This window comes from Sebastes fasciatus, chromosome 16 (genome assembly GCF_043250625.1).
Source record: "Sebastes fasciatus isolate fSebFas1 chromosome 16, fSebFas1.pri, whole genome shotgun sequence".
Lineage (NCBI taxonomy): Eukaryota > Metazoa > Chordata > Actinopteri > Perciformes > Sebastidae > Sebastes > Sebastes fasciatus.
The window spans coordinates 5,763,358-5,778,160 of NC_133810.1; the positions used below are offsets into that span (position 1 = coordinate 5,763,358).

The window sequence follows — 14,803 nt, forward strand, 5'->3', positions numbered from 1 at the left end:
TATACAGAATGAAATTGTTTGTTGTGCATCATTACCCACAGAAAACATGGCCACCAGGCTGTTTGTATTTGCAGAAAGTCAACTTCAGAGGGGAAGTCATCTGCCCTGGGTGGCACCTTTAGTGTGTATTCATATTTGAGGTGCATCATATTGAGGCCTTTCGACCTCGAGCACAATCATTTCCTATCGGGAGAGATCGGTCTGGGCGCTCCATGACCAAACTGTCAATGAGTCGCCACGGGGATTGCACTTCTTTTAAAAGGGGGCTGGAGGCTTTATAAAGCTGCTTTAAAAACAACCCCATCTCTGGGGACAAAGGGACTACGAAGAGACACAAAACAACTACAAAGAGATGCAAAACACCTACGAAGAGATGCAAAACAGCTGCAAAGAGACACAAACTGACTAAAAAGTGACTCAAAATGACCAGAGAGAGACATAAAGCGACTACAAAGAGACTCAAAACAACTACAAAATGATGCAAAACAGCTGTAAAGAGACACAAACTTACTACAAAGTGACACGAAACAATCACAAAGAGACTATAAATGACCACAAAGAGACACAAAACAACTAAAAAATGATGCGAAACAGCTGCAAAGAGACACAAACTGACTACAAAGTGACTCAAAATGACTACAAAGACACACAAAAGGACTACAAAGAGTCACAAAACCACTAAAAAGAGACTCAAAGTGACCACAAAGAGACACAAAACAACCACAGAGACTCAAAGATGCATAAAACAACCACAAAGAGACTCAAAAGATTCAGAGTGACCACAAAGAGACACAAAACAACCACAACGAGACTCACAAGACTCAAAGTAACCACAAAGAGACACAAAACAACCACAAAGAGACTCAAAATGACCACAAAGTGACACACAACAACTACAAAGAGACTCAAAGTTACCACAAAGAGACACAAAACAACCACAACGAGACTCAAAACAACTACAAAGACACTAATGCCAGGTGATATTGATGCTTCACATTGGTTTGCATAACTGGCAGCATTGTGATTTCTTTGGTGAAATCATGAAAGCTTTGTTGCAAAATCTAAAATTTGAAATCAATAAACTAGCAGGTCTGCCAAAGCAGAATCTAGCTGTGACTGTGGGTGCGTTTTGTCTTCATTCTGCAGTGCTGATGCTATTTGTCAGGCAGCTGACGCCTGGGGCTTCTCCAGCCTTTGTGTTTAGGTAGAAAGGGTCACTGTTGACTCGTCTCACTGCTTATTGGAGATAATTGCCTGTGAGTGTCTGGGCGTTGAGAGAGGGCTACTTTAAATACCCCAGAGTCCCACACTGTTATCTTTCAATGCATTGTTCACAGACGAGCATGGCCTTACAGTATCTCTCTAAAGCCCACTTGTCGTGTATGTGTGCACATACACACACACACTCAGCCCTTAATCTGCAAACTTTTCCCATAATGCAATTTTAGGAAAGTGGGGAGGATCGGTCTCTTGTTTGACGGCCACAATAAACTACAGAGTAACAAGTTCCAGTCTCATTATTACCTTATCAGACTAATGGGGGTGTAACATAATTAATTGCCTCTAACTACGTCCAAAGCACAGACGCTGCTTTATTAGAGTCTTATGATCTAACCCCCAGAGATCAGGCAATCAGGCAGGATGGCTTTACTGTCTTTCAGAGGCTGTAGCAGGTTCAGTTTTAGAGCTAGAGTGAAGATACTGGTATCATATGAAACTAGAAAAAAAATCGTACCCAAGAGTCTCCCCTTTACAGACATGCCCACTTTATGATAATCACATGCAGTTTTTTGAATGCAATATAAATGTGTTATTTTCTCCTATTCTAAATTGAATATTTCTGCATACTGGGGTCCCTGAAAAGTCTTGGAATTACATAAATTGGGTATCACTGTAAAGCTGAGACTCTTGTGGATCCAATGAGCTCAACTGTATTCATGTGTGATGATGTTAGTCCCCATAGGAGACATTTCATTATAGTGAGCCCATTTTTTGAAACGTGACCTCGCTGCATAAAATGACTTGTGGTGACCTCTAGGATAATCACAGCCTCATGAAACTTTACAGCCACAAACTAGAGACCTAGAGCATTCAGAGGATGGATGGCTTTCCTAGCTAGATTGACAATAAGAGGGTTTTGGAGCAGTTTACAAACAGAAGTGCTCGCAATCCAATTTCTGAAAAATGCATTTCTTGCAGAAATCTCCAAATGTCAAAAGTTTTTGATCCCAAATCACAGCATGGCTTTTTCTATGGTGTTCCTCAAGGTCTAGGTGTATTAATGTGGTGTTTTGGAGGGATTATTGATCATTTTTTTCAATTCTCAATTGGTAAAAAATGGTAAAATTTAGCACCAAATCTGTGTAACAAATGGTATCAAACTCAAAAATTGCTGCAACAACTTATAGACATAATAGAGCATGGGGATGACCATCACATACTTCTATCATAATGTTCACAATTTAATTGAATTTATTTTAATTAATTGATTAATTAATTAATGTTTATGCATCTCAAATTAATCTTCAGGTTCTCAGCTTTCAGATGATGTACACCACTACTATGTGACATCTACTGATGACCTGCTATCTTCCCCTAAAGACACCCTAAAAAGGACAAAAAACGGGTCTATTGTGTTTCTCAGAGGGTTGACCGGGATTTGTCAATTCAAAGTTTCACTGTTTATCAGTTTGACTTCTAATGACAGGCAGGAAAGCCTCAGCATGCATCCTGCGGGGATGCCATGCCTTGTAGTGGAGGAGGACATAATTGAGGCCACCTGTTCAGAAGGCACCATAAGAGAAGCCTTCCACAGCAGTGATTTTAAGCAGGTTCATAACACCTAAAGGATGTGTTTTGTGTAGAATACGTAGAGGAAAACTAGGCAGGTAGGATAGATTGTGAATAAACAGAAAACGGCTGAAAAGTGCACCAGCCGCATCAGCTCCAGTTTCATCAGATCTCTTCATCTTGTGTCAAATTACCTAATGAAACCACCTATTAGCTCGGGTACAGCCTTTGAATTTCAATTGCAAGGAACTTGTTGCTGGCAGCTAACACAAGAGGGTGCTGCCTCTTCTGCTCACTGTTTGTTCTGTTTGTGAATGTGACGGCGGAGCTGCTGCAGAGGTGATGAGTTCCTGGTAAATCTGAAGGGAGAGCCTCTCCGGCGAGACCGGGAGCCTCTTTGTTATGCAATGTGAGCAACAGGAAAAGTGTTGAGCACTTGCTACTAGTATGTAAAGGGTGAATATTAATAAATGACATTTAGGATTGTGAATTTAAAGCTGCATGTAGCAGTGCGAACTGGCAGCAGAAGATAACAGTTTGAAAGACTGGATCTAGTGACACTGATCGAGAGGACAGGTGTAATTTTACATAAAAGGTCTCACCTGCGCTGCAGCTTTAACAAGACATCAATGTGTCACAGTCACAGTTAATCACAACAGTCTCAATGTCAACCACATCCATGCATGCAAAGTGGTGAAATGTTGTGACATTAAACGACGTGAAAGTGTACGGCGTTGCAGATTTGCAGCGACATCCACGAGATTGCAACAGATGGGGAGCGATTAAGAAACATGCCATAACATCAGGACGGAGAAATAGGTGGGTGCATTAAAACAGACAAATGTGCATGAATGAAGTGTGTTAATAAATGTACAAGGGGAGTGAAATAAGAAAAATCAGGATTTGATGGCAAAAAAATCAGGTAGCAGGCAGGGGCGGCGGTAGCCGTTTTGGGGCCCGACGGGAGCGTTTTCCTCGAGTGGCCCCCCGTCTACACCGACGTCTACAAAAACACTGATGTGTTTTTAAGTGGAAACATTCACAAATGTAAGTTAATTTGCAATGTTTGCAATTGAAAAGTACTCATTGTCAAGGTAAACACACACGCACGGCGCTGGATCCTCCCTCCCACCGACAGATGGATGGGGTTAATATCATCATTAAGCACCGCGGCCGACGGTTCCTGTTTACCGCTCGGTTGCTAGGCAGTGACATCAGCTGATCCCTCCCTCCTTCCTCTCTAATCCCTTCCCTCTCTCTCACTCACACACACACACTCACACACACACACCACTCTCTCATCTCTCTCTCTCTCTCTCAGATAGGCAGCGCAGACGTGGGCAGAGTGTGGGGGTATAGGAAGAGGAGAGAGCGGGAGGGTAGGTAGTAGTGTGTGTGAGGCTGTCAGACAGCATGGTCTGGGTCTGAGGACAGCACTGGAAGACGCAGCAGCAGCAGCAGCAGCAGCAGCAGCAGCAGCAGCAGATCTCCATGTGGTGACGTCCACACATCACCTGGACCTGTCCACCCGTCAGCACCCACCCAGGTCAGCACCCACCTCTTTCAGAGAGGAGGAGGAGGACGAAGGGGGGTGGGTCTGTTTATCTTTTTTTTTTTTTCTCAGTGTTTTGGTTTTGGGAGTAGGCTCCGGGCTGGACCGCATGCATGACACAACGCAAAGGCGAGAAACCCACCATCAGCATCCAGGAGCACATGGCCATTGACGTGTGCCCTGGCCCCATCCAGCCCATCAAGCAGATCTCAGACTACTTCCCCCGTTACCCGCGGGGCCTCCCCCCAGCTGCGCCCCAAGTGGGCCACGCCGGGCCCCCGAGCTCTGCCCTCTCCACCTCCTCGGGCAACACCACCACCGCCACCGCCGCCGCCGCTGCCACCGAAAGTGACCGCCCTAATGAGGATAAACCGGACCGGGCTTGTGCCGGAGCCTCCGCCTCCATACAGGCCACCAAGAGGGACGAGGAGCCCGACGTGGAGGGATACGACTCAGATGACTCCAGTGAGTGATGGTTTCCATCCTACTGTCATGTCTTCATGTGTGTGTGTGTGTCTATCCCTTTTAGTTCTCCCTCTCCCTTTCTCTTATTACTGCATCTCCATTTTTTTGCCACCGGTTGCCAGGCATCCCTCCAGCCGTGTGGCTTTGTGGCTTTATCTGTCACCTTTTCTTCTCTCGGCTCATCTCTTTTCTATCTCCAGTCACCTGCTGTTGTATGTTGTGTGTCTGTGTGCTGCAGCTAACTCTTTCCCTCTCAGTCGACAGACAGCCAACTGTTGCTGCTGCAACAGAACACAGCTTCCCCCCTTCCTCCTCCTCCTCTTCTTCTTCCTCTGCTCTCCTCCAAACTGAAAGGATGATATGTGCGGTTTTATTGGAGCAAATGATTACATGTGTGTGTGTGCATTTTTCATATTCCCATTGTCTACAGGGTGCTCGGTCTATACTGCCGATCAGTCTCACCGGGCTGAATGATTCATGGCTTCTTGGTGAAGCTTCACATTAGTCGCAGTTTTTGCGCTCATCGGAGTCTGACTGCATCTGTGAGCTCATGTGTTGGCTGGTGGCAAAACGCGCAAGTTCTAATTGTGTGTGAGCATATTGTTTGTCTGTCGGTCTGTTTTTGTGAAAGCATAAAGGTGTGTGTGTGTGTGTGTCCTTATCTATCTCCATCACACACAGAGGGGAGGCTCCGTTGCTGAATGTCATTCCTTTAATCTAACAGCTTTGAGTGGATGCATAATAATGGAAATTAATAACACGCAGCACAGCTATTGGAGCAATAACAAGTCAAAGAGATAGAACAAGATTTCCATGTCCTGCAAAAGCATTTTTGCTCCCAGAAAAACATTTTCACAGACAGATACGACAGCGTGAACCAGTGCTGAGGACTCAAGTAAATTTAGTGCCAGAATGAAAGCTGCTGCATCATTTTTACAACCTCAGGATCTCACTGATAAATCACTGAAACGGTCTCTGATTTAGCAGGCAGAGTCTGAACTTGTCCCGGCTGCAGCTCGCTCTGAATAACATGTTGCTCTCACGGTGCACGAAAGCAGACAATTGCTTCACGGTGTGTTTGTATCCGAGAGGTCTGACGCCGGCGTTCTCTGCTCAAGAGACTTGTGATTGCAGGTTAATGTGTGACAGCAGTGCAGCTTCTCTAATCCATGCAGAGCGGCATGCAGGGGGGGCTTAGGCCAGCTCTAATCCAGAAGTGGACACGAGAGGGGGGGGATGGTAGGGAGCAGACGCAGGTCGGGCCTGGCAGATGTTGCTCTATAACCTCCAACAGGCAGCAATGACTTCCCTCAGTGGGGGGGGAGAGATGCATGAGATGCATTCCCCTAATTTGTGAGAGACTTGACTCCTGCAGACAGATATGAGCTTTCTGAGGTCTTTTGTTTTCAGCAATCACAACATGGTGTTTGGAAATGCCTTTGTTGCCTCAATGTGAAGTGTGTGGGAATTTATATCATCAACTGCAGAGTGATACTTCTGGTCCCTCTCAGACTAATAACGGACTCTAAAGCAGCTATTTTTGTAGGTTTTCAAACAACACATTCTCACTCCCAACTCGTTGAATACCGCCAATTGGTCAGTGCCTCTCGGCATCAGAGACCGGCACATTAGGTACCCCTCTTGCGTACCAGGGACGCCGTGTCAATATACACTCGTTACATGCATCCTCCTTTCAAAATAAACTCCCGTTATCACAGGAAGGTAACAGGTTTATGCAACACGACCACTTAGTTGGGGTAAGGAATCAGTTGTGGTTGACGTTAACTTCACGGAGTAGTGTTTCACGGAGCTGACGATACTAACGAGTCACGTGACTAACGGCTCATGTGCATCACGGGACTGACGATACCGACAGAACACGACACGAACAGCGGTCTCCTGGTTGAAAGTCTTGTTTGTTTGACCCGTCCACCATCCCTCCCTCCCACCCTGAACGGACTCTCACGCTACTAATACTGCATCATTTGTTCCGACCTTCGAATAACACTGCGGTTCGTCACACACCGTTGCTAAAGAGTGCCTGCATTCGTCGGTTTCCGATGCCGAGGGACACTTACCAAATGGCGGTATTTGACGAGCTGGGACTGAGAACGGGTTGTTTCAAACAGTCCCTGTCCAGGGATTTGTTATGTGGTAAAAGTTCACTACGGCCCCCTTTACACATCCAGATAAAAATCCATATTTTATACACTTTCAATTACTTTTAGCGAAGTATGTGTATCTGTGAGCCAGATAAGAAATGGGACACATACAGTGAGATAATGCACACAAGCTGCTTTCTACCTGTTGCTCTAATGCGCAGCCAGGCTACAGTAGATAACTTCAGTATTGCCTACAGCAGCTGTGACTCAGAAGGTATAGAGAGCAGGCCGTCCACTGGTTGCAGGGCTGGCAGTTCCATCCTCCTGTCTACATGTCAAAGTGTCCCCAAATTGTTCCCAATGGTCAGGCCAGCGGGTGTCAGAATGGGTGAATGAAGTATAGTGCTTTATCCTTTAAGGTAGGAAAGCTCTACACCGTATAAGTGCTGTCCATTTACCATTGACTGCTATTATTGTAGGGGCAAGACCCCAAAAGTGGCTACTTTGACACTCTACTTACTGATGTAGTTCTGAATGGGAAGAGTTAAGCGCTCCATGTTCTTCAAAGTGTTTGTCAGGTCCTCTAACAGTGTCTGGAAACCCCCTATCTGGCAATGGGGTTTAACCATAGACTGTATATAAGAAGTGGACGTAGTCACCGTGACGTCACCCATTGGTTTGTGGACTACTGTTTTGAAGCCTTGAGTTTGGCATTTTGGTCATCACCATCCTGGTTTTTGGTTGTCACCATCTTGGTTTTTGGTCGTCGCCATCTTGGTTTTTGGTTGTTACCATCTGGCAGTCACTATCTTGGTTTTTGGCCATCACCATCTTGGTTTTTGGTCGTCACCATCTTGGTTTTTGGTCGTCGCCATCTTGGTTTTTGGTTGTTACCATCTGGCAGTCACCATCTTGGGTTTTGGTTGTCACCATCTTGGGTTTTGGCCGTCACCATCTTGGTTTTTGGCCGTCACCATCTTGGTTTTTGGTCGTCGCCATCTTGGTTTTTGGTTGTTACCATCTGGCAGTCACCATCTTGGGTTTTGGTTGTCACCATCTTGGGTTTTGGCCGTCACCATCTTGGTTTTTGGCCGTCACCATCTTGGTTTTTGGCCGTCACCATCTTGGTCGTCACCATCTTGGTTTTTGGCCGCCACCATCTTGGTTTTTAGCCGTCACCATCTTGGTTTTTGGTCGTCACCATCTTGGTTTTTGGCCGTCACCATCTTGGGTTTTGGCGGTCACCATATTTGTTTTTGGTCATCACCATCTTGGTTTTTGGTTGTCACCATCTTAGTTTTTGGCCGTCACCGTCTTGGTTTTTGGTCGTCACCATCTTGGTTTTTGGTTGTCACCATCTTGGTTTTTGGCCGTAACCATCTTGGTTTTTGGTCGTCACCATCTTTGTTTTTGGTTGTCACCATCTTGGTTTTTGGTCGTCACCATCTTGGTTTTTGGTCGTCACTATCTTGGTTTTTGGCCGTCACCATATTGGTTTTTGCCATCACCATCTTGGTTTTTGATTGTCACCATATATATTTTTTGCAACTAGAAGTGACACGAGAGGGTAGAACTAAGTACAACCGAACACTGAATACACAGTGTACTTTTAAACATTACATATTACATATACATAACTTGAAAAGACATTTACAGTTTTAAAACATCTGAATAGACCACATCTTTTATTTCTATCCGTCTCTACTGCTTCTCGGTTGAATTTACACTTGTCTTTTCTTGATAACTGTAGCGATCCAATCAGCTTCCTCACATGTCTTACATGATGTGTAAATGTGGTTGGCTATATGCAACGGTTGTTGGGATGCTGTTGCATGCATACAATCACTGTAACTTCATCATCTTGGTGTTGGTGCACAGTTAGTACTTTTCAAATCGTCAGTGGAGAATCAGTCACACTGCCGGTTTATGCAAACATCTAAACCACCGCTCCTCTCCATCCTCCCTGCTAATAAGGCAATTAGACACAAACATCTGCCAGTGCATCATCTTAATGATTTTACAATCACCTGAAGAGTCATCAGAGATGCAGGATGATTACGACGTCAACTCCACTTCCCCCGAGGCCAAAAACAAGGCCAAGAGAGGAAGGAGCGTCAAAGCAACTATGGAAGCAATCAATCATAAATCAAAATATTGGACGGGTTTCCAGAGTCAGAGTCATCTGCATGCTCATCACCTACAGTGCCTAATGAAGGCAAGATAAATAAATAATGAATAAATAACAAGTGGCTGTCCCAAGCTGCCGCTGCTGGTGCCGCCGCCAAGGGAGTTTAGAGGAGAAACATACGGCGTATAAACAAAATACTACTGCAGCAGCACCAGTCTGCATGAAGGAACGCCATCATAGACTCAGTTATCAACACCTGCTGTACATTAAGTAGGTGATAGGTAGAGGTGATATACCTGGCTCATTATAAGGTTTTGGTGTCAGCCAGATTCACTTTTATTTTGCACAAAAAGCTTAACAGTTAAACAGTGAGAGAAATGCTCTGCAGCTAATAAGATATGTTTTTGTGTCTGTAGGGCTGTTTATGTCTGTTCAAAATGTACCTTAAAGGGAGATTTGTCAAGTATTTAATACTCTTATCAACATGGGAGTGGGCAAATATGCTGCTTTATGCAAATGCATGTATATATTCATTATTGTAAATCAATTAACAACGCAAAACAATGACAGATATTGTCCAGAAACCCTCACAGGTACTGCATTTAGCATAAAAAATATGCTCAAATCATAACATGGCAAACTGCAGCCCAACAGGCAACAAGTGTGTTGACTTGACTATGACTTGCCCCAAACTGCATGTGATTATCATAAAGTGGGCATGTCTGTAAAGGGGAGACTTGTGGGTACCCATAGAACTCATTTACCTTCACATATCTTGAGGTCAGTGGTCAAGGGACCCCTTTGAAAATGGCCATGCTAGTTTTTCCTCGCCAAAATTGAGTGTAAGTTTGGAGCGTTCTTTAACCTTCTTCGTGACAACCTAGTATGACATGGTTGCCCGCTACAACCTACAAATCGCAAGTTGCGTTAATGCATTAAATAAATTAGTGGCCTTAAAACAAATTAGCATTAATGTGTTATTATATAAGTAATACTTATATAATGGAAAATATATGACAAATAAGTCCTGGAATATGTAGCAAGCAGCACAGATTCAAACCATGGAAAGATTTCTCCATTAAGATTGAAGCAGTGTTGAAAGACGTGCTGAAGGACGGCTGAAATGAAGGCTGTTTGATGAAAGCTCGCCACAATAGCCGGGAACACGTCGCATCAGTTTTGCAGACATAACGACTTCTACCGGCAACAAGCTTATAAGAATAACAGATTGATTTTATAACCACTTCCTCCTGTCTTATCAGATTAGCTTGTGCATGTTTCCAGCTGTATCTCATCCGGGAGGGTTGGTAAAGTTTAACACACTCGTTGTGAGGCTGAGCTCATCGTTCTCGGCCTCGTACACATGAGTCACTCACCGAGGTAAACTAATTCCTCCCTCCCGGGCGGTGCAGCAAGCGGCGCTGTGATCCGAATGAAAAAGCAGCTTCAGCTTGAATTTGTTTGACTTTCAGAAACTTTGCAGCTGCATGAAATATAAGAAGAGGAAAGGAACTCTCTTCTTCCTGTTGTTTGTGATTTAAAAGAGCCAGCGCTGCCCCAAATTGGCTCTTCACGGTCCTGCGGGACTTGATCCAGTATCTGCATGCTTCCTCTGGGGGGGCGTGGGAGGGTGGAGCAGTGAGGCGGCGTTCTCCCTAATGTACCAAATCACACAGGGATATCTCAATCCTCGCTAAGAACCTGCTGGCTAATCTGCATAACAGCAGCATTGTGTGATTCATTGTGACTCAACCTTGATATTAATTGAAACAGAAAAGTGCATCACCCACCAAGTGTCCCAGCTCCCCTGCGAAGGAGGGAAATCACAACCAATTGGACATCCGGATCTGTGCCACATCCATTACTGGTTGTAGTGGGTGTGGAGGGCCGCGGCCAGGAGGAGCGACCGGTGCGACCCACATGACGGAGCAGGCTCTTGTGTTTCGGAGAGATAAGCCTCAGAGCCGGCCGTGTGTGTGTGTGTGTGTGTTGACAGGACTAGTGCAGGTTGGTAATGTATTCACACGCAGGACTCCCCCGAGACTCTGGCGGTATACTGCCGTCTCCTCAACAGGAGACCTGAGCTACAGTGTTTGCTTGTAGTTGTCAACTGGTGGGGAGAGATGCAGTCAGAGAGGGAGGGAAGAGTCTACAACAACCGCAAATGATCTGTCGCAAAAAATCAATACAACAAGACTTTTTATTTAGTTGTTATTGAGGATGATGGGGACTTATTTGCAAAATGTGAATGAAATTCCTCATAAAAACATATTTCCTGATATCTTTGGGATTTTCACTTATTAAATGACAGTTCAGTTTCAGCAAAACCAATCAAATAGGGCGGTCCTCGACCAAAGAAATTCTTAGTCGACGACACTCTACACTACAGAACGCAACAAGACTTGCAGCACCAAATCAAAGTCACCAATAATCCATGTTAACTCTTTAGCACACTGTAGAGTGATAAAAGACACTAGTATTTTACAAAGAGAACACAGATGCTGTTTTAGATGATGTTTTTTTTTTCTATTTTACACGCTCAGGATGTAGCTGACGATCGGACGGTACAGTGTGAGCACATAACTTGTGAGCTTTGGCTTTACATCGCAAACGATCTACTCGTACAGTAGGAGTAGGAGTTACACAACTATATTTCTAAAATTGTGCAGTGTATGCCCAGCTTAAGAGGATCGGGTATTTGCCAGACATGACCGATCCACATTAACTCTGTTTTTAGGGCCACAGCAATCCCTGGCCTTTCTACTGCTACTGGATTGGTACTCTCTATCAGCAGACACCCTGAGTTTAGATATCAGGAATTGGTATCGGGAGGGGAAAAAGTTGGACCAGACTTGGTTGAGAGAGCTTATCTTAGTAAAGTAGCTGTAGCAGCACAGCATTTGACAATGCATTCAAGCTCAACGCTACATCACAGCTGGGTGTGGTCACAAACTCGACAGGGTACATCTAACCAGCTGTGTTGATGAATGAGGTCAGGTGTGCACACTTTAAAGTGTAGCAGTGCGTTCCTCCATAAAGCATTTAGTGTGAGGTTGCTCTTTAAAACGTTCAGCAGAGTACTCCGGGGCTCTGCCATGTGGTGACATGTAGTTAATTAAAATCATTTAAAAAATTGATTGTAAAACAAAGTGGGAATCTGACTAATGAAGCTAAAACTGAAGTTCCTCTCTTTCTGTGGCCCTGTGAGAGAAAAAAAAAAACTATTCACAAAAACCTGAAATGTCAGCAAAAGAAATGTCAGCCCAGTTGTCAGGTGTAAGAAGAATAATTAAATATGTCTCCATGCAGCATCCTAATTTACAGTCTCCCCTGCTTTATGGTCTATTTGACTCTAAATGGGTCCATAATTTACTAAATGAACATCATGCTGTATTGAAGAAGACTTGAAACTAGTGATTGAGACCATAAACTCATGTTTACAATGTTTACTGAGGTAATAAATCAAGTGAGAAGTAGGCTCATTTTCTCATAGACTTCTATACAATCAGACTTCTTTTAGCAACCAGAGGAGTCGCCCCCTGCTGGCTGTTAGAAAGAATGCAAGTTTAAGGCACTTCAGCATTGGCTTCACTTCTCACAACCGGAGGTTGCCGCCTGGGAACAATTCCCCAAAGTTGTCTATGCAAACAGTTTAGCAGTAACGTATAAACGATTTCGGTAAGGGATCAATGGGATAATCTCCTGAAATCTCAGTGTATTCCTTTCAGGGCGGAGGAGGATGAAGTGTGCGTCGAGCCATCTGTTGCTTCTCCCAGACCAGAAGCCATTTCCAGACCTTTGCAAAGCGCAGGGCGGCATCAATCCACTTGAAAACATCCCCTGAGCCTCATAATGCTCAGTTCAATGTAAAGAGTGATTTCAGCGCTGCCGTGCCACAGTAGAATCCTATTAAGAGTCTATCTGCAAGCTGTCATGCAGTAGTAATGACTCACTGTGGTGTCCCATGTTTTCCTGTGAGTAACCCAGTAGAAACAAAGCGGGCCAGATTGTCAGGCCAGCTCACATTATGGGTTATTATTACTGGTGCTGTCGTGGAGTGTTTTAAGTTAGCAGCAGCAGCGGCAGCAGCATCAGATACTAACTCTGCCTCTGCCCTCCCTTCATCCCACTAAGCACATTATGTAATGATAATGCCAGCTATTACACAGATCCATTTGGCGTCTGTGGCTGTCATCAGTGGGGAGAAATTTAGCTTGGCTTCAGTTTGTCTCACTTTGCATGCACGCATTGAGGGAGTGTGTTTAAATATTGCTGCTGATGATACTATTAAAACCTTCTGTGTTTTAATGATAAATCCATCTGTTTTGTATCAGTTTAAGTCATAGTGTGTGAGCAAGAGGACTGCTTCATCCCCCCCAAATGAGAAGAATTTGCCTAAATTAAATCCTGATCACTTCCCTGCCCACGCCAAGTGATGAATCAAAACTTAACTAACTTAACCACCAGTGCAGCGAGTGGGCACTCTGTCCACAGAGAGCTCCGCTCATCAGCATTAGATGTTCAGCCTTTCGTCTCTTTGGTGTAAAGCCTCACTGTGCTGCTGTGTGCAGTTTAATGAGGCCACATTATTAAAGGATGTGTGGGTATGAAAGTTCAAAGCTTTCAAATTGTTACTCCTGATTGTCATTTGTAGTTAAGGGGCAAAGTTGCCCAGTAATTTAATGGCTTCATTACATAGTTTGTCCAGTGATTTGGTTCACAGCAGTGTGAAAAACAGACAGTTTTCTGAAGGTACATCTTCAAGTTTGGTTTTTAGTTTCTCTCTCCCGTGTTGTTAGTTGCTGGATTTAAAATGTGAAGGGTGCGGGTCGTATCCACGAGGACCCTCCGCCGTTTTCTGCTTTTTCGTTTCGGCTCGCTGCGGATGACGTCACGTTACTCAAACTACAACAATAAAAGCGGTATCTTCCTTCTACCTCCGCATAGACGCAAAAGAAGCAAATATATCGATACTGGCATTAAAACATCAATTTCAAAATTGTATAAAAAAAAAAAAAATTGCAATACATAGGTGATTTTTTTTTCTTTCCCCTAATAGTCGGCTAGTTTGCAGTAAAGTATGACTCAAACGCCCACTGTAGTATAAACAGAACCACAGACTCTGTCTGGGAAATACACTATACAGGATTTACAGCATATGGTGCTTAACTTAAAGACTTTTTTAATCCAATAAAATCAATAGAACAAACTTTCTTTTCAAGTAAGCTCATGCTGCTGGGAAATAAACTGCCGACCTCATCTCCACTGACTCCGACCGGAGCACTTCAGGTTAAAATAGACAGAAATCAATGATTCCTTGAATTTACCCTGAGCACCCTGGAAGGCCTCCTGATCGGAAAGCAGAGCTGAAGAACACTTCAAACCACCATATGATTGTTTTTTACTCCGCATTTGGAAACAAATATATTTGTTGTTAAATGGCTACCTAAACTTAGGATTTTTACGAGTGTTTACTAATATTTAAGTTGTGTGAGTTTATGGCAAGCCGTTTTAACATTTAATAGCTAGACAGAAAATTCATTAGAGATATCTGCAACGTCGTTTTGCCTCGTCAAAACTCTAATTCAAGATATCCCCAAATCTATTTTGACTACGCAAAACTCTTACTTTAGATATCCGTAATTACATTTTGACTAGTACGATTTAAACTACTTTTTCCATTCATGTGTATGGAGTTTCGCATTACAGATATCCACAATTCAGTTGCAGATATCCGTAATTCACATTGCGGATATCTACAATTTA

At 44.0% G+C, this 14,803-nt stretch overlaps 2 protein-coding genes across 3 annotated transcripts in view; one reads left to right on the forward strand and one right to left on the reverse strand.

Moving 5' to 3' along the window:
* lig3 (ligase III, DNA, ATP-dependent) overlaps nt 1–14,803 on the reverse strand; it is a 159,136-nt gene that overhangs the window by 41,485 nt on the left and 102,848 nt on the right. The window lies entirely within an intron of this gene.
* Nucleotides 4,059–14,803, forward strand: part of doc2b (double C2-like domains, beta) — a 129,360-nt gene continuing 118,615 nt past the window's right edge. Inside the window, exon 1 of one of the 2 annotated variants that reach the window (XM_074610000.1) lies at nt 4,059–4,807. In XM_074610000.1, the coding sequence (XP_074466101.1) occupies nt 4,456–4,807 (352 nt within the window). In that variant the 5' untranslated portion in view covers nt 4,059–4,455. The remainder of the gene's footprint in view (nt 4,808–14,803) is intronic. The other variant, XM_074610003.1, reaches the window with a different exon arrangement.